The sequence below is a fragment of the Pediculus humanus genome, genomic scaffold (genome assembly GCF_000006295.1).
Source record: "Pediculus humanus corporis 1103172107561 genomic scaffold, whole genome shotgun sequence".
Lineage (NCBI taxonomy): Eukaryota > Metazoa > Arthropoda > Insecta > Psocodea > Pediculidae > Pediculus > Pediculus humanus.
Window position 1 is genome coordinate 112,826 of NW_002987176.1, and position 19,035 is coordinate 131,860.

The 19,035-nt window shown below is 26.1% G+C and overlaps 3 protein-coding genes across 3 annotated transcripts; 2 read left to right on the forward strand and 1 right to left on the reverse strand.

The window, feature by feature from the left end:
- Nucleotides 1-5,043: 5,043 nt before the first annotated feature.
- Nucleotides 5,044-10,930, reverse strand: Phum_PHUM211010 (guanine-nucleotide exchange factor c3g, putative; the record flags this gene model as incomplete). Its single annotated transcript, XM_002425557.1, has 18 exons — nucleotides 5,044-5,144; nucleotides 5,238-5,356; nucleotides 5,454-5,732; nucleotides 5,815-5,994; nucleotides 6,087-6,266; nucleotides 6,372-6,546; nucleotides 6,635-6,912; nucleotides 7,001-7,126; nucleotides 7,191-7,395; nucleotides 7,932-8,102; nucleotides 8,208-8,459; nucleotides 8,546-8,882; nucleotides 8,963-9,105; nucleotides 9,217-9,443; nucleotides 9,729-9,911; nucleotides 9,994-10,268; nucleotides 10,361-10,508; nucleotides 10,653-10,930. The coding sequence occupies 18 exons, from the start codon at nucleotides 10,928-10,930 to the stop codon at nucleotides 5,044-5,046; spliced, it is 3,657 nt and encodes a 1,218-aa protein (XP_002425602.1).
- A 3,677-nt stretch (nucleotides 10,931-14,607) lies between these two features.
- Nucleotides 14,608-15,946, forward strand: Phum_PHUM211020 (ribosomal RNA methyltransferase, putative; the record flags this gene model as incomplete). Its single annotated transcript, XM_002425558.1, has 4 exons — nucleotides 14,608-14,750; nucleotides 14,846-15,167; nucleotides 15,276-15,594; nucleotides 15,726-15,946. 4 exons carry the CDS (start codon nucleotides 14,608-14,610, stop codon nucleotides 15,944-15,946), a joined length of 1,005 nt encoding a protein of 334 aa, XP_002425603.1.
- Nucleotides 15,947-16,532: 586 nt separating this feature from the next.
- On the forward strand, nucleotides 16,533-18,814 carry Phum_PHUM211030 (Spindle assembly checkpoint component MAD1, putative; the record flags this gene model as incomplete). Its single annotated transcript, XM_002425559.1, has 10 exons — nucleotides 16,533-16,611; nucleotides 16,709-16,834; nucleotides 16,900-16,907; nucleotides 17,024-17,173; nucleotides 17,330-17,428; nucleotides 17,520-17,821; nucleotides 17,911-18,089; nucleotides 18,174-18,351; nucleotides 18,427-18,571; nucleotides 18,644-18,814. 10 exons carry the CDS (start codon nucleotides 16,533-16,535, stop codon nucleotides 18,812-18,814), a joined length of 1,437 nt encoding a protein of 478 aa, XP_002425604.1.
- Between the last annotated feature and the right edge of the window lie 221 nt (nucleotides 18,815-19,035).

A 19,035-nucleotide genomic window follows, 5' to 3' on the forward strand; every position in this document is an offset into this window, starting at 1 on the left:
ATTGATTATTTATTACTAAAAACGTATTACAAACGTTAAAATCACCTATTTCTGTATAATTAGACATACCTGCCAAGCAACTCAATAAATAAATATAATTAATCCAAAAGTAAATTACATTTTTAGCATTTTCACTTATTCATCAAGTTCATCAAATAGATTTGTCACTTTTTAAATGTTTAAAAACTGAAATTAGGTATGAAATAGTTTTCAATGAATACTTATTTTGTTAAAGCTTTTTTTGTTTCACTATAGCGTGGATTTTAAAAAACCACATTCAATAACTGAAATTTGTAAACTTGATAGAATGGAGCTGAATGTAAATAAAACAATTTGTTATTAAAAGAAATTATTTTTTTAAATTGCAAACGATAACAATTCAACTAGTGGGCCAATAACTAAAATAAGTGTAAGGTTTAACCTGAACTTGACAAAACTGTTTGTTACATAGGCCAGGATAGCCTAGGCGCCAAGGTCTTTTAATTGCACCATTATTTTGACTTTATTAATATTCCAAAATTAAAACAAAGTAAATCATAAAAATAAATAAACAATTTTGGGCTTGAAAAATTTTAATTTCAACAGCGGATTCGAAAAAAGCCACCAAAAAAAAACAAAACTGTATTCCAATACAATTACAGCTTAGGCTTCAACATGGCGGGCTCCGAGTCCGGGAAGACGAAAAGAAATGAGGGCATTTTATTAAATGCTGTTTTGAAGTTCATGCAAATTAAAAACAGCTTTCATAGCTCCAGTGGTACCCAGAAAAATGGAGAACCACTCACCTGAAGCCTGGAGTCAGGTTTTCAACGGTTTTTGGAGCAAAACAATGTACGGTACGCCTTGATCCGATTTCCTTGAAGTAAAAGCCGTATCCGACTCAGAGCCCACTCACTAAAGAACCACTGTACTCAAAAACTATATTGTTCTACTAAAAAAAAACTATTTAGTACCCTGAACTGAAGTTTGGAGAAGGACACCGTGATATTGCAATTAATGGATGGCTTAATTTATCCATAATAATCCACGATTAAAAATCAACGATTTCCTTTCTCACAAATCACAATGGCTACGCAGCTACTCCAACGGCTGTCGGAGAAGTGAAAAATTCTATTGAAATCCGAGGCCTGTGATTGGTCGACGATAGTCACGTGACAAAATGCGACATTGATTTACACATTTTTATAAACTAAATATTTTACGAAAATAAAAAAACAGTTAATAATTTTTATAAAAAAAAATTTTTTTCACTACATATTAAATTGTCAAAATTTTTCGAGGGCTAAATTTCACGTAAAACGAATATTACGATGAGCGTCCACAGGCTTCATGTCGAAAACTACACACATTTGGAAGAATTGTATGAGGAGCATTGCAAAAAATAACGCAAGCGCTAATATAAATATCTTTCGAAAAAAAAACAATTAAATTTAAAAAAATAATACGCGCAACATTTGAAGCACAATTTTAACTTTTCCAAATTAAATATAAATAGTTGAAAAATTTTTTAAAAACTTAATTATTAATGAAAAATGCCCATTAGTAAATTTGGTAATTTTTTTTCTGTAATTCCTTCCGCGTGCAACAACTAAATAACTCGATATACTTTCTGTTCAAGGCTATAATTTGAAAAATTTTAAATTGATTCATCGTATCATTAAATAACCACACGTAAAAAGTTCATTTTATAATTATGACTTGCGTACAAAACGTTCCAGAATTTTCAGTCACAATAAACACCTTAATGGCGTTTATTTTTTTTGTTATACTGGCCTAGTACGCCGTTGGGCGCCTTTTTGAAAAACGTTTACATGGATGGTTATATAGTAAATAAATAAATAATTTATTTACCCTTAGTGAATTCACGTTTTCACCCAATTATTTCATTCATACGTTATATAATGAGTAATTTCTACTTGCGTATATTAAAAAAAAAAAAAAAAAAAAATTGACTTAATTAAAAAACGACAGACAATAAAAAACGTTATTTTTATTTTGATTTTATATTAAATTAATTTCTATCTTTAGCTTACGGCAAATGAATCATACATTATTTACATAACTATTTCACAAAACAAAACAAAAAATTTAATTCTTACTATATAACTTTATGCCACTTATTTTAATTTTAAATATTGTCAAATTATCAAACGACAACAACGCAAAATAATAATAATAATAATAATTAAAATCCATTTGTAAATATTTAAATAAAAAAACCGCCATTTTTAAAGTCACGTCAAATTAAAATTGCCGCCATTTTCTTTTATTTATTATTCTTTCATTTATTTAATACAAAAAATAAAAAAAATTAAACAAAAATTAAATAAACTAATAGCAATCATTATTTAATATCTATAAATAAATAAAAAAAAAAAACTTTAATAAAATAAAATAAATAACCGTTAATAATTCTTATATCATTATATATAATATTTATATTAAGCCGTTATAATAAGTATATATTGTTAAAAGAAAATAATAATAATAACAAAAATTGAAAAATTTAATTAATTAATTAATTAATATGCAATAATAATACATTATTTACATTTTATTAAATTATGTTTTATGTTAAAAATTAAACAAAAATAAAAAAAAAAAATAGAAAAAAAAAATTTAACATATTTATGTAATGAAAATTTATTGATTATTTTTTTATTTTTTATTAATGGTCAGTTTTTGTTTTTTAATTTTTAAATAAATATAAAAATATATATATATGTAAAAATTTATATTTTATTTTTATTTTAAATGAAAATAATAATAATAATAATAATAATAATAATAATAATAATAATAATAAGGGTGAAATACATTAAAAAATATATTTAATAATAATAAAATATTATTTCTTCATTCGTTTTTTTTTTTATACACATCATCATCATCATCATCATTATCATATGCATCAATTATTTTTTGAATCTCAATAAGACTAGTTATTAATTATTTTATTTATTTAAATTTAAATTTTGAAAAAAAAAAAAAACCGTTAAAAAAATTAAACTTAAATTTGAAAAAAAAATTTTTTATTTATGGAAGTTTTCTTTTATTTAAATAATTTTATTAATTGACTACCGAACGGTTTTTTTTTTTGTTTAATTTAATTAAATTTAATTAATTTAAATAATTAAATTTTATTTTTTATGTATTAATTAATAATGGTGTACATTCTACATCTATGTGTCATTAATAAAAAACAAAAAAAAGCATTAAAAATAAACACACACACACACACACATCTATTTATTTATTTATATTCGTTAAAGCCTTTCTCTATAAATTTATTAATAATTTTTTTAAACTTTTGAAATACATAATTTATTTATTAAATGGCACCGATAAAATATTCATTTATTTATTTATTTATTTATTTATTTTGTGCGAAATAAGCTTTTAACTAAAAAAAAAATAAAAAAAAAAAAATTATACATCAAATCAATTTCATCGTTCTATTTAATTATTATTATTTATTTATTTATTTAAACAAATTTTTATGTAAGTTAAAATAATAACATAAATAATAAAATTATTAATATTTTTTTAATAAAATAATAAAGCTGCCTAACAAAAAATTATTTAAAATTAAAAATGCAAACAAATTATTATTAATTAACTTATCAACCATTTTAATATGTTACCATTAAAAAAAAAATTAATAAAATAGTAGTAAATACATAGATACATACATTAATAAGTATTAATAATAATAATAATAAATATATAAAAAAATATTCTAATAATAAATATATACAAAATAATGATAATTTTTTTAATAATAAAGCTCTAATTTAAAAAAAATTTATTTTATTCGTACATAATTAAATAAATAATTGATTATATTTATAATAATAATAATAATAATAATTGGCCTGCTGCCTTGCTAATATTTACTCACACACACACACACACACATATTATTTATTTATTCTTATTCTTATTAACTATTTAAATAATATATTTAATTGTTAATAAAATTTTTATTATTTTTAAAATTAGGCCGTATACTACTCGTTCGTTTCAATATGTTTTATATTAAAGCTTATTTCATATAAATTTTCTTCTTTTTTTTTTTAAATAATATATTTTTAAATAATAATAATAATAATAATTATTATTTTATTGCTGAATAAATTTTCTTTCGGTGCTGAATGAGATCATTTCTTTCATAATTTTTTTAAGGCAAATTTTTTTTTTTTTTTTTGTATGATGTGCATGAAAAAAAAAAAAAAAAAAATGTTTAAAATACTATTACGATTTTTTTTTTTGGTGCTTTCACGACTAAATTATTTATTTATTTATTTATTAAATTACACGTATGTTTAAAATACTCTTAATAATAATAATAATTTACGGGTTTTTTTTATTAATATTTACAATATTAAATTTGATTTTTACAACACATATACACACACATTTTTTCGATTGATTGATTTAAATTAACGTGTGCTCTTATATACCGTAACAATATTAATTACAATAATAATAATAATAATAATAATACTAATAATAATTTATATAAAGCTAAAAAAAAAAAAAATTTGTGTAAATTTCGTTAATTTGTTTTATTTTTCCTTCTTCTTCTTAAATTTTTTAATATTTAAAATTTAAATTTTTTTTTTAACCCCCATTTAATATTTTTTCGATGCATCATAACTAATAAATTTAACATAATCGTTTAATATCAATATACCTTAAATATACAGGTATATTTATTTATTTATTTGTTTAAAAAAATTTTCGTTATTTTAATAAAAACTATTTAAAAATTTCACATTCATATACGTAATTAAAAAAATAAAAATTTTTTATGAGAAAAATAATTTGGTTCGATAAACCAAACAACACAATCGCGTTACATTAAATCGTTTGATTCGAAAAAAAAAAACTTAAAATCTACAATTATATATTTATATATATATATATATATATATATATATATATATATATATATATATATATAAACGCAAAAATGATATTTTTTCTTCCAGAAAAAAAAAATTTATTTATAATTTTATGTTTTTTTCCCACCGCGAGGTTTTATTTTTTCCGATATTTGCCACATGGCTTCCTCCGACAGTGAATCGTCGAAACCGTTAAAAAAAGCAATGATCCTGTCGTTTTTTTTATAAGGGTAACTGCTGAAATTAAATAAATGCTCATCATTAATTTAAAACGTTAAACAATTTTTAATTTTTTTTTTATTAATTAATTTACTTGCCCTTTTTTAAAACGTTTCATATTTTCAACTATGTTAAATTGCTGCCATCTTTTTGAAAAATTAATTCCTCCGCAGGGTAACGTATTGGTGTTTCCAATGTGTACAAATGTCAAGTCTTGAAGTACCAATCCTCTGAAATACAAACGAGAAATTCATTCATTGGTAAAACTGTTGAACGACGCCGTGTAACAAAAAAAAAAAAAAAAAAAAAATTAACCGAAAAAATTACATGTATGGTATGCATGGTGGATGCGTTTCCGCGAGTGCTTGCCTGTAGGCTCTAAAACTAGATGAACTATCGATCAAGGTACAATATTCTTTGAGTCCTTCGGTTATGTGTTTTTGCCATTCGAGACGTCTCACCGGAGCTGAATCCAGGGCTGACAACAATGCCAAATACGAATTAAAATTATTTATTTTACGTAAATGCTTCATTATTTTAATAAATTTAACGACGTATTTTTCGCGATCTTTCGCATCGTTTTGCTCCAGTATTCTCGATCGCGCCCTGCAAAAAAATCAATAATTAATCAATTTACGGTAATTTTGAAAAAACCCTACGACAGCCATGATAATAATATTTCATTCACCAATAAGACATTTTATTAAAATGTTCGGTGAACTTTGTCAAGTTTGGACTTCTTTCCTCGTTTTGCTCTTGAGCCCATATTAAAACTTCAGGGATTTCTATTTTTAAAAATAATTCTGCATCCAACAGAGTCATTTGTTCGGCGACTTGCTCCGATTTAAAATCTAACAACAGAGATTGTCTGAAAAAAAAAAAAAAAAAAAAATCGAATAAAAATTTTAAGACGTATTTGCCGATTCGTGACCATTTCATTCCTCAAAAACGATTTATTACCTCGTGTAAACGTTATGCGATGGTAGCAAACTATTGGCATTCAGGTACAATTTTTTAGCTTCGTACTTGCTCAACATGATAACTCTCAAAGCTTTTGCCATCGTTAAATCTCCGCGACATAAAAGCTGTTGTACGAATTCCATTAAAGTTTGTAGTACGACTTGTTCTAAATCCGTCAGACTGTGGGTCAAGACAAGACAAGTTAACAAACATTTTAACATTTTAGAAAATTTAGGATGGAAAAAAAAAAAAAAAAAATTTCTAGAAGCTTTTCTTAAAACTTACGTTAAGTCACTTACAACTCTCACCAAGAGTGAAAATGATTCTCTGGCTGCTCTTTGTTTCAATGATTCCTGACTGCTGCTAAATTTTTCATGACGGTAACAAAGTTTTTGAATGAGTTCTAATGGAGTCATAAAAGTCCGATAAGTTGTTAAAAAAGCCTCCTGATAAAGAAAATCTGTTTGAAAAAAAAAAAAAAAAAACGATTAAACGTGATTTCCGTGAGAGAGAAAAAGAAGTGCAGTCGACCAAGAAATACGACGGACCATTTTTATGAGCTTTGGTCGCATGAACGACAAGAGCATCCGGATGTCCTCCTCGTATGTCTGGACCCTCGTCATCTTGATTTTTAAATATCAAATGATCGGATATGTTCAATCTGTCGAGAAGAGAGAAACCATTTTCTTTTTCCGTTTCCGTCGACGAAGTTTCCAGGTTTAAATTTGAAACCGTAGACACTGGAGTGGTCGGAATTATTTCGGGAATGAGGGATTCTTTACTGCTGACGACTTCGTCATCCTTGTGAACATCTAAAAATTCGTTTCTGCAAATCGGAGACATTTAAATTTTAAATTTCAATTCGATTTTCGTAATTAATTTTTAAATTAAATAAAAATTTTATTATGATTTACCTTTTGACTACGGGACTCTCGGGGATTAAAGTTGGAGTTTGTGGAGGTGAACTCGTACTCGAACGATTTCTTTTTTTCGGTGGCAAAGCCGGCGGTAAAGAACTTTTATCGGATTTCACATCGATTCTAAAAATTTAGTAAACAAATATGGCCGTTTACAAAAAAAAATAATACCACGCTTAACATTAACGCAAAATCTATTACTGACGTTTTTATCGGAGTGCTTTGATTCGAACTACTACTTATGACGAACGAACATGACTGAGCGGAAGTCAAAAGTTTCTGATGCTGTTGCCATTCGGATTGAAGTAAATTATAAGCGTGAACAGAATGTCTTAAAAATTCATTCGCATTCGCATGAGAAGCATTTCCAAATATTTCCATGTATGCCATAACTGTAAAAAGTTTTTTTTATTTTTTTTTTTAAAAGCAAGTCTCATTAAAAGCAATGAAATAATAATAATAATATTGAAATTAAATTTTCATTCTCCATATTTAAAATGCAAAAAAAAAAAAAAAAAAAAAAAAAAAACAAAAATTGTAAAAACCGTATTGAACTCAGCGACTTCTACAAATTAATAAAAAAAAAAAAAAAAGGGATGCTTTTTAATTGAAAGATAAATAAAAAAAAAAAAACAAATTGTAAGCATCAAATTTTTTTTTTTTTTGGGGAGCCAATGACTGAGCTGAAAACGGTTTTTCATCATACATAACAACAAGCAAGACATTGAAATGTTGAGGCTAAGGACCCACTTACCAGAGTAGGCCACAGATTGGAACACTACAGACAAGAAGAAAATCGAATAAAAGAAAAAGCTCACATAAATAAATTATTATTATTATTATTTAATTTTTTTTTGTTAATTATTCGCGTGATATTTTATTATCATTATTTTATTCACTTGCAGTTTTTTAAAATTTATTTACTTACTATGTTTTTTCTTGGGTGGCAAAGGAGGAGGTTTCCCATCGGGTGAGGAACAATTTGTCGATGTGGAAAGAGCGTTCACTTTAAGGAGTGACTGCTCCGTCATATTTCCACTAGTTTTAGATTCCAAAATGTTGCCTTCGAACGCATCCGATTGGCTAACGTTTGTAATTCCTAAATTTTTAAGAAAAGGTTAATTACCATTCGACTTTTAAATTTTTTTAATAAAAGAAAACCAATCAAATTATCGTATTTTATTTTAAAATGATGGATTCCTACCTCCTACGCTGTCGACTTTCACTGAATTAATCGAAGAGAAATTACTTTGCTTGTGATTTATAACACCATCTTCCTTCCTCACGAGAGTATGAGAAAAAGAAGAATTATGTAAATGACTAGTCTCAGTAGTAATACATTCGTTGTCTTTCACGTTATCGTACTGTGAGGAATGACGTTCTCGGGAAATTCGTGGTTTTATTTTTTCCGGTAATGCCGGAGGTTTTGTATCATCAGGTGGAAATATTAAATTTCCTGTAAGCAAAAAAAAAAAAAAAAAAATTACATTTTAGAAAAACTGCAACCGTTAAAAAAATACAGTCGGGGTACAAAAACATTACCCATTTGCGTGGGAGAGAAAACATTAAGAGACTCGTTGGGGGTAAATGAAGACAAGAAAGACGCGTGAAAAGGACATTCGAAAATTTTCACTTCGTGATGACAACACGGAATTCCATCTGATTTTTTATTTTGAAAATCATTTTCGGACCATGTTCCATCACCGCCACCGGAAATTTCCGTACAAGTTTTCGTAAGCGATTGTTTGGTTTGAAAAGAAACCTTTTCCGAGGAAGTTGTGGTAACCGTTCTTTGACTCGAATTTTGTCCGTGAATGTTTTCAACAGCGTAAGTTTGAAACTTTTGAGTGCAAGATGACGATTCCGTCGATATAATTTTCTATCACCAAAAAAAAAATTCTAATTAGTATAAAATCATTCTATAATTACATGGGGGGGGGGGGAAACTTCTCCTCTTACTTTTTCTGTGTGATGGGATTCTTGACTTGTATAACTTTGTTGTGATGATCTAGTTGAATTTAACTGTTGTGAAGAAGTGGAATAACTTTGAAATGAACTTCTTCCGCTTGCTAAAGATGCAAAACCCGATTCGGCTTGAGATCCTGACAATCGATCTATTTTCGTCGGTGAATTTTCTATAAAAAAAAAAAAAATTAAATTTTACTAAACTAAACGTAAATTCTATTTAAATAAATAATGTGAATTTTTCTAACCGGATGACATTATATCAGGTACGAAAGTCGGAGAGCTCCTGGGGTAATTTAAAGTTATTTGTGAATTGTTTACTGGGAGAAAGTCACCAGAAGACGAAGCGTAATCCCATGAAAACATCGGTGGGTTACCATTTTGAAGACCGTGGTGTTGTTCTAATAAGTGATTATGAATGCAACCATCTCTGTCATATTTCGAATCCAGTCCAACCGAAGAATCAACGTCTTCTCTATTATTAAAATTATTTTTAATTAATACTTGATTGAATAATTATCCGTGTTATACAATTATCGTTTGAATTATTTAATTAAAAGAGAACCTTTTTATGTAACATTTAAAAAAAAAAAAACTATAAAACATGAAACCGGGAAACTATTAAACACAATCGATACACTTTAACAACAATAATTTCAAATCTTCAACCAGGTACAGGTAAGGTAGGAAAATCAATTTTCCAATATATATTCTATCTCTCTCTTTTAATAAAAAAAAAAAAAACAACAAAAATTTTTACCGATGATTTAAAACGGAATCCAAACTTCCAGCAGACGCACTTAAAAGCGAAGAAGAATCTTCGGGACTTTTGCTACGTAAACTCAAACATTCCATACTAGTTTTCAAAACAGTTAAATCTTCTGGATTTTTTTGCCTTTTCTTCGGTGGCAAAGGAGGAGGATAGGTAGAATCTAAATTAATTCTGAAAATTTAATTTATGTCATCGGTAAGTTTTATAAATTTATAAAATAAAATTTAAAAAAAAATATATAATGTGTTTATACCTGTCAGGATGAGGTGGCTTGGGAGGTGGAGACTCGCCCAAAACGTTTTCCGTGCTTTGAGAATGTCTTTCCAATACGAAAGCAGACGTTCTTTCCAAAATTTCTCTTTCTCTCGGTGTAAGCGGAATATCAGGCAATGAATTCCTTTGTCCCAAATCGAAATTTGGTTTGTCGGGTAAAGCTCTGGGTTTGTGTTGAACCGGAGTTTCCGATGCCACCGATTTGAAATTTGCATCTCTCACAATTATCTTATCTCTGGTAAGTGAAACTAAATTCTACAAAAAATATAAAACAATTTAATAAAACACACAAAAGTAACTATTTAAACAACCGAAAATGTTACGTTTCGTTAAGGTCGTTCACTTACATTAATGGCATCTTCGACGAGATTAACAATTTCGCTAACATTTTCTTTTTCAAGCGCCTTCTCACCAATTAACAAATAATCATCACAAAGCTTAATTAACTTCGCTACGCTTTGGTAAACTTGATTGGTAGCCGAGACTAGAGTAGAGCTAAAAATAAAAATTGTATACAATTTTGCTTTATTATTATTATTATTATTAAATATAAGTTTTATAAATTGAAGCTTGATTGAATTAAAAAAAAAAAAAAAAAAAAAAAAGTCAAATTTCAACCACGAGAATGGTTCGACTTACCTTTGTTCGTTGAGCACATATTTTTTGAGCAACACGTGTATAGCCGTAACAGTTTCTAAGACAACAGTACCGTTCCCAGGAAGCATTTCCAATTTATTCTTGTTAACAACGTCTCTGAAATGTTTTAAAGCCAACTGAACCTGCCTTATGTTGCATTCTAAATCTCTCGATGGATTTTTCTCTACGGTTCCATCTCCGACATCGGCAGGCATTTTCGTTCGAGTTTTCGGTGAACACGGGGATCCCGAACGGGTTGTCGAACCTCCGGGAGATCGCATTTGTGATAATATTTCCAAAAAATCTTCTTTGAATGACCGGGCGCGTCGAGCCAATCTATTACCACGGGATTTGCCACAAACAGAGGATTCGCCTGAAAAAAAAAAAAATAAATAAATAAATAAATTATTATTTCTATTGAAGACGCTTTAAGAGTCAATCGTGGGCCGTTTTTGAACGATGATAAATATGAAATGATTCAGAAATCATAACGCGTGTTTATTCATTCAAGTAATAAGTAGAGAACAACATTCATTTTTTTCAAAAAAAAAGCCTAAAATGAAAAATATTTAAGGTGTGACACCGATTCTATACAAAAGGTACAATTGATTATATAAGTAAGAAAATTAACTATACCTTATAATCATAGGTTTACATTTTTTTTTTTTTTTTTTTTAACTTCGACAAAGTTAAATTTTAACAATTTTCTTCGACTGTAAAATGAAAGCTCGATTATTAATAGTAACAAACATCAAAGAAATACAAAAATAATTTTTTTTTTTTTTTTTTTTTTGTATTGATTATTAATATTTATAATAAAACGTAAAAAAACCTTGACCAAGAAAGGCGTACAGGATGTGGCGTAGGTAGGTAGGTAGGTAGGTATACCGATTATTATTATAATACAAACACGTATCGTCATTTTATTTTTTATTATTTTTATTATTATTATTATTATTTTTTTTTTTTTTTCGTATAAGTTGTAGTAACCGGAGTCTAATATCGTTCGGTTGTGTTGTATTTATAGCTATAAAAAAAAAAAAAAAAAAAAAAAAAAAAAATTTAACTTTTGTACCGTTTAGGCTCCTGCAAGAACCGTGCCTCCTTGCTAACATACATTTTATTGATCACGTTTATTTTACTGTTTGTTTTAAATTTGTGTTGTTTTTAATTAAAATTAAATTTATATATATATATATTATATAAGTGAAAAATTATTATTATTATTATTATTGATTTCCATCGAAAATGTGTATTCTTTTTAATATTTGAATAATGTTCGTCGTCGTATCAGTTTACTTGATTAGAAAGAAAAAAAAAACGTTTTAATAATTTTTTTTTTTAAACGATAATATTATTATATTATTGTCTTTCAAATAATTTATGATTAGTCAAATGTTCAAGGTTAAGTTTAAATTTTTCAATATTTCATGATTGTTTTGTTATTAATTATTTGTTATTTTTTGGAATTTAACTAAAAATAGAATTTAACTCACCGAAACCTTTTAATAAATTATATAATAATATCTAAGTTTTAATAAATAAGTTTTAACAAAGTGCACACAACAAATCAGAGTCAAATAAATTCACTTATGCAATCAAATTGGAATGACAAATAAGGTAAAAAAAAAAAAAAAAAATATGGAATCTACTTTTTAAACTTTTTAAACTTTAAAAAAAAAAACCACTACTATACATTTTTTAACCACAAAAAAAAAAATTTTTTTTTTTTTTTTCGCCAATGAGTAACTAACTAATTATTTCGTTTATATTGACGAATAAACTGTCAATAAGACAAGCCAAAAAATAAAAAATTTAATTAATTAAACCACTTTTTTTTTTTTACTTTAGTAAATTTGTTTTTTTTTTTTTTCTCCCCTTTACATAGAATAATGAATAAAAATAACTTCAAAAACTCTTGAAGAAAATTAATGACACAAGTTATAAAATAAAATAATTATATACTTGTGATTATAAAATTGTTTTTTTTGTTCACATTTTTTCAAAACGTTAAAATAATATTTACAAAAAAAAAAAAAACCAAAGTTAAAATGATCATTAACCGAAGAGATTCAAACCAAAAATAACCCAAAAGGGCTTTGCATAATAATCTATTTTTAAAAATTAAACTAAAATGATTTTCAAACACGAAAAATGCATTAGAAAAAAAAAAAAAAATACAAGAGCCGAACTTTAAAAAATAAAAAAAATTTAAATGTTTGATTTAAATATGAAGAATTCTAATGAATTTTTTCCCGATTTTTTCCATTTTTTTTTTTTTTTTTTCACAAGAAAAAAAAAAAAATAATGTAAAAAGTAGTATTATGTGTTTTCTTTACCACAAACTCAAATGAACTGAAGACTTGACTCATGGTCGAGTCGATTGTCATTGTCAATCACGCTTTTTTTTTTTTTTTTAAGGTGCATAATAAAAATGGTACCTTGATTTTTGATTACCTTTCATCCTCATTCACAAAATCATATTTTTATTTATAATTATAACATGCTACGAACAATTCTTTGTCAAAAAAAAGAAAGTATTTAAAAGAGAAAAAAAAAAAAAAACTTGGAAAATTATACCAAGTCTTGTTTGTTTGTTTGTTTGTTTTTATTTTAAATGCTACAACATATTAAAATACTTTAAGTTTAAAATTTTGGTCCTTATCTCGTTATTGTGCTTCAAATTTGAATTGTTTTATTCTTATGCTCATGATATTTTTTTAACGTTTATTATTAATTTTTAATGAGTACAAGGGTAGGTACAGAGTTTAAAGGGCACAGAAGTTGTAAGAAAAAAAAAAAAAAGTAGATTTGTTAAAATGATGTTATTTTAGTATTTCGAACGATAATCGCTTTTTTTAAAATAAAAATTTAAGATGTGCAAAACAGTTTTGAATATTTTTCATAAATATAAATATTATCAGTAAAATAATATGTTGATAGCACAATTGATAAGTTGTATTAATAAAAAAAATTTATTATTTATTTTTTTGTTCGTTTACTCAAATGATAAATTATAAATTATTGTTCATGGCAGTTTATCGAGAAAAAATAATATAAATGGTATTTACCGAAACAATTTTTTAAAAATTGTTATGTCAAATTTAATATTAATTAAAACATATTGATTTGTTTTAACATACACAAGTTTTTTTTAACAAAAGCAATAATTAATTGAAATTTAATTCAAAAGTTAATAAAAGAGTTTTTATTAACTTGGTGAAATTGTATAAGCACACAAGCAAGCTATGAAATGAAAATTGAGTGTATTAATAAATGCAACAATTTTACCTTGTACACAAATTAACACAACTATTATAAACAGAAGAAAAACATAATATTTTAAATTTTTTTAATAAGTAATAACAGTGTATAACTTTATTTGAAACTTACAGTAAATATTTAGTTTTGAAATCAATGTAAAATTTTTTTTGAATTCTTACAAACATAAAATAAACTTCGTTATTTTCTTATGTATATAAATAACTCAAATACCAAAGAGTATTGAAAAAAAAAAACAATTTTTTTTGTTAACTTGTTAAATTTTTGGTTATTTATGCAAATTATAAGGGTGATTTCAAAATCTCTAAGTATTAAATACCGGATTCAAATATGAAAACATACCTTGTAAAAATTTTTCATTTTTCGCATTTGTAGACATTTCCAATTTTGATTTTTGAATACAAAGTCCTTAATAGTTCTTCTACACATAACCGTTAAAAAATATTTAGGTTGTAATTAATTAAAAAGAATAATAATAATAATAATGATAATGATAATAATAATAATAATAGACAGGAATTTAAAAAGAAAAAGAAGAAGCAAATAACTACACTACATCAATACTGCCATTTTCCGAGTATTGGCAATGCCAACATAACAGTTCCAAATTCTTCCGGTTGCTTTTATAAATCAATTTAATTATTCTAGTGCCAAAAATTATATAATAAATTACAAAATGGGTAAAACATCTAAAGATAAAAGAGATATTTATTATAGACTTGCTAAGGAAGAAGGATGGAGAGCAAGAAGTGCCTTTAAGCTTTTACAAATTAATGAAGAATTTAATATTTTTGAAAATGTTACTCGAGTTGTAGACCTGTGTGCTGCACCAGGCAATAAAAATTTTTTCTTTAAATTTTTGTCTATTTAGGATTTATTTGATTTTGCTTACTTTTTCTAAATTTTTTAGGAAGCTGGAGTCAAGTTCTGTCTAGAAAACTGTATGGCAAAGATATGAGTAAATCTGTTGACTCAAATCAAAAATTAAGTAATGATACAATAATTGTAGCAGTTGATTTGCAACCAATGGCTCCTCTTCCCGGTGTTATTCAAATTCAAGGAGATATTACTAAATTAAGCACAGCAAAACAAATTATTGAACATTTTTCTGGTTCTCCAGCTCAATTGGTTGTATGTGATGGAGCACCTGATGTCACTGGATTACATGATATTGATGAATTTGTTCAAAGTCAGCTATTATTGGCTGCTTTTAATATTACTTCACATATTTTAATGGTTAATGTTTTTATAAAAACTAATTTTAAAAATTCCTATAATTACCAACATGTTAAAAAAAAGTTTTCATTTATGTGTGTACATAATTAATTTTTTTTTTTTTTGTAGAAAGGAGGAACATTTGTTGCTAAAATATTTAGAGGAAAAGACATAACTTTAATTTACTCTCAATTAAAAATATTTTTTAAATTTGTAACTGTTGCAAAACCTAGGAGTTCTAGAAATTCTAGCATTGAAGCTTTTGTTGTGTGTCAAAACTACCAACCACCAAATGACTATGTTCCAAACATGAATAATCCATTATTAGGAGAAAGTTACAATGATCAAAATCAGCTTATTGGTTCTAATAGGTTCATCGTTCCATTTATGGCATGTGGAGATTTAAATGGATTCGATTCTGATGCTACATATAGTTTAAATATTGATGGTATTACAAAAAAATTTACTTCAACAGCAATAATATTTAATTGCTTTAAAAACATTTACCATTTCTATTGAAAAAATAACGATATCAACTAATGCTTGTAATAATATTACAATTTATTTTTGTTTTTTCAGGTCAGAAATCGTATGAATATCACAAACCGACTCAAGAACCAATTGATCCTCCTTATAAAAAATCAGTTGAATTGAGAAGGCAGCAAAAACTTCAAAAACCGGAATCTTCGCAATGTCAGGAAGTTAAAAGTAGCGACGATAGTCAAGCACTAGCAAAAAACTTGATTAATGAATTCTTTGTTCTTTCTGTAAATTCTTCTAAAAATGAAAGTGAAAATTAAAATTTTTCAAGATGTTATCTATCATGATTCCTGATATTTATACTTAAAAAGGAGATTAAGCAGGTATCGATCATGATTGTTGTGAATGTCAACAAAATTTTCTTATGATTCATAATTTTAGAATTCTAATTTATAAACATGTATTCAATATGAAAATTTAGGATAATAACATCTTTATAAAAAAAAAAAAGTTACCAGTTTAAAGGAAATCATTTTACCTTAAAATTTTTTACATTTGTTATCTACCAAAAAAAATTTTGAGGCCTCGAATGGGGTTAATAATTTTTATTTTCGAACAGTGAGTTTTTCCACTCTTCACACGGTTTAAAATATAAATAATATTTAATTGTAGATAGACAACATTTAAATAAATTTTTTTTTTTTATAATTTTTAAATTTATAAAAATTTTATGAATTTTGGATTTGCTCTTTTATCGAAAAGTATTTCATTTGTTATAGATTAAAATGTTTTGTGAAATGAAATATGTTACTTAGCAACCACACTAAGCTAAGTAGTAATCATTGACAATTGAAATTAAACTTATAATCACAGTTGGATATATATCAAAAAATGCTCCTCACAAAAATGCAATACCACGATGAAAATAATTTAGATGTTATAAATCAGAAAATAACTGAAATAAAGAAAAAAATACAATTATCAGGTATTACATATTATATTTATTTGTATATTAATAATTACAATGGTTTAAAATTTTTTTTTTTTAACCTCTTTTGATTTATATATTAATAATTTTTTAGAGGGACAAAGAAAAGCACATTTTGAAGAATGTGATGCTGAAAAAAAGAAAAATATTGATAAAATTCGTACACTAAAAAAAGACATTAGAGAAATATATAAAAAATTATCTGATCCCAAAACGGCAAGTAAAAAAATTTTTCATTATGGAAATAATTTCTTATTAACAAAATATTTTATTTATGATTGATAGAAAGGATAGTAATTGTTATTAAATCTATAGGATTTTTAATTGTTTAAAAGGATTGAGTAATAATTTGTAATTTCTATTAAAATCCTTAATGTAATTCAATTTTTTTTTTTTTTTTTACTTCTAGTGTAACGATTTAATTTTAAAAACTGTAAACAATCCAAAAGAAGTGGGTGTTATACGAAATAAAAATATGGACGACGCCATTGATTTTATGGATTTGAAATGCATCGATTTAAATAAACAACTTGATATATTCAAATTAAAAAACAAAATGGTATCATAAATTATTTTAACCCTTCATAAAACCTCCACGTCTAATATTTTTACCGGGGTATACGTTTGTGTGTGTGTGTGTGTGCGTGTACAATAAGTTTATTTATCGCATTTCAATCAAATAATAATTTATAAAAATTTATAATATTTATTATAGAAAAAACTCGAGTTGAAACAACTCGCCGAAGAGTATAGAAAACTTGTCGATTTTAAAAATGGTAAAAAATTTGGAAAGTTTGGTAATAATGACGACAAAGTAAGTTTTTTTTTTTTTTTAAATTTTAATAATTACATTACAAATAATAATAATAATAATAATAATAATAATAATTTCATTTATTTTAAAGATAATAAGCGCGCTGGAAAATCAAATTCACAGAGTCGAAATGAACATGATGGAAGCCGAGCACATAAATAAAAAATACAAAACGATTTGTTTGCATCTTTTGTCGGAAAGCGTCGAATTTGAGAGTACGTTAAAAAAATTAGAGGATGAGATAGAAAAACAAAATGCGGAAATTCAACAGCTTCAATTAATCAACAAGGAAGCTGTCGGGTTGAGAGATGCTACAAAGGGAACTTTATTACGTCACGAAATAACGGCTTTAAATGCTGGGAAAAATAGAGAAAATCAACTTCAAGATTTTAGGTTTTTAACGATTTACTTTACGTCACGAATTTTTTTTTTTTTTTTTTTAAATAATTTTGTAATAAATATGACGTGAATAAATGATTCAGACGACGCGTCGAAGAAAGAAAACTCGAGTTGGAAAGGTTGGAACGAAGAATTTTTCCTGCAGGAAGAGTGGTTTTCGAAGAAGGTACCGAAACCGGAAGTGGGATTCAACCGAACGAAGTCACCAATCAATTGATCAACCAGCTCGAATCTGCTTTTAATAAGCTCAAGCTTGCAACAGGTACGGGTTGATGTTATTGGTATTACTCGTACATTTGCAGCAGCAGCAGCAGCCAATTAATTAAATGACATAATGGTTACGCAGGTGAAACCGAAGCCAAAGATGTTTTGCCCAGGTTCATATCTCAAAAGAAAACGAAAGAAAGGCTCGAATTTTTAAAAATGATCACCGAAAAAGAAAAAAAACAATTGGAAATGAAAAAAGAATCTTGTTTAGCCGAATTAGAATCGTCGAAATTTTCAGAAGTCAAAGATAAAGAAGAGTATGTTTAAATTATCATTATTATTATTATTTTTAATTAAGGTGACTTTTACTAATCCGACGTTTTTATTTTAAGAACCGAAGAAAAAATTGAAAAGCTCAAAATTGAAATTAATTCCGTGGAAAGTCTAATAGAAAATAATTCGAAAGAATTTAACAAAATGAATGAGCAACTTGTTAAAATCGGAAATTTTCTTTATTTAATCATTCAAAAAGTGCAGGTAAAATAAGAGAGAGAAAGACGGTTTATGGCGGACGTATTAATAAGATTAATAATTCGTTATTAATTTTAGTTTATGAATGACGAACTCCCCCCGGAACGATCGGACAATGTCGAAAATTATATTAATTTGATAGACTGTCTCAGTAGAAAAATTCAAAGCGGACTTGGCAATGTAAATTTGGGTGAAAACCTGCGGGAAACTGTTAAAAACATGGAACAAAATGAGGTGAATGACCGTTAATAAAACAAAAAATTCGATATTTAAATGATAATAATAATAATAATAATCATTTATTATTTATTATTTTCAGAAATATTTGCCAACATCAATTAATTTAACGGGAGAGGAGGAAGAAAAGGAAACGTCATTGTTTTCAGGTTTATTGCAACAAGGAGATAATAATAACAAGCAATCTAAAATTCAACAACCCTCATTGTTGGTCACGGATACAGACGACGAAG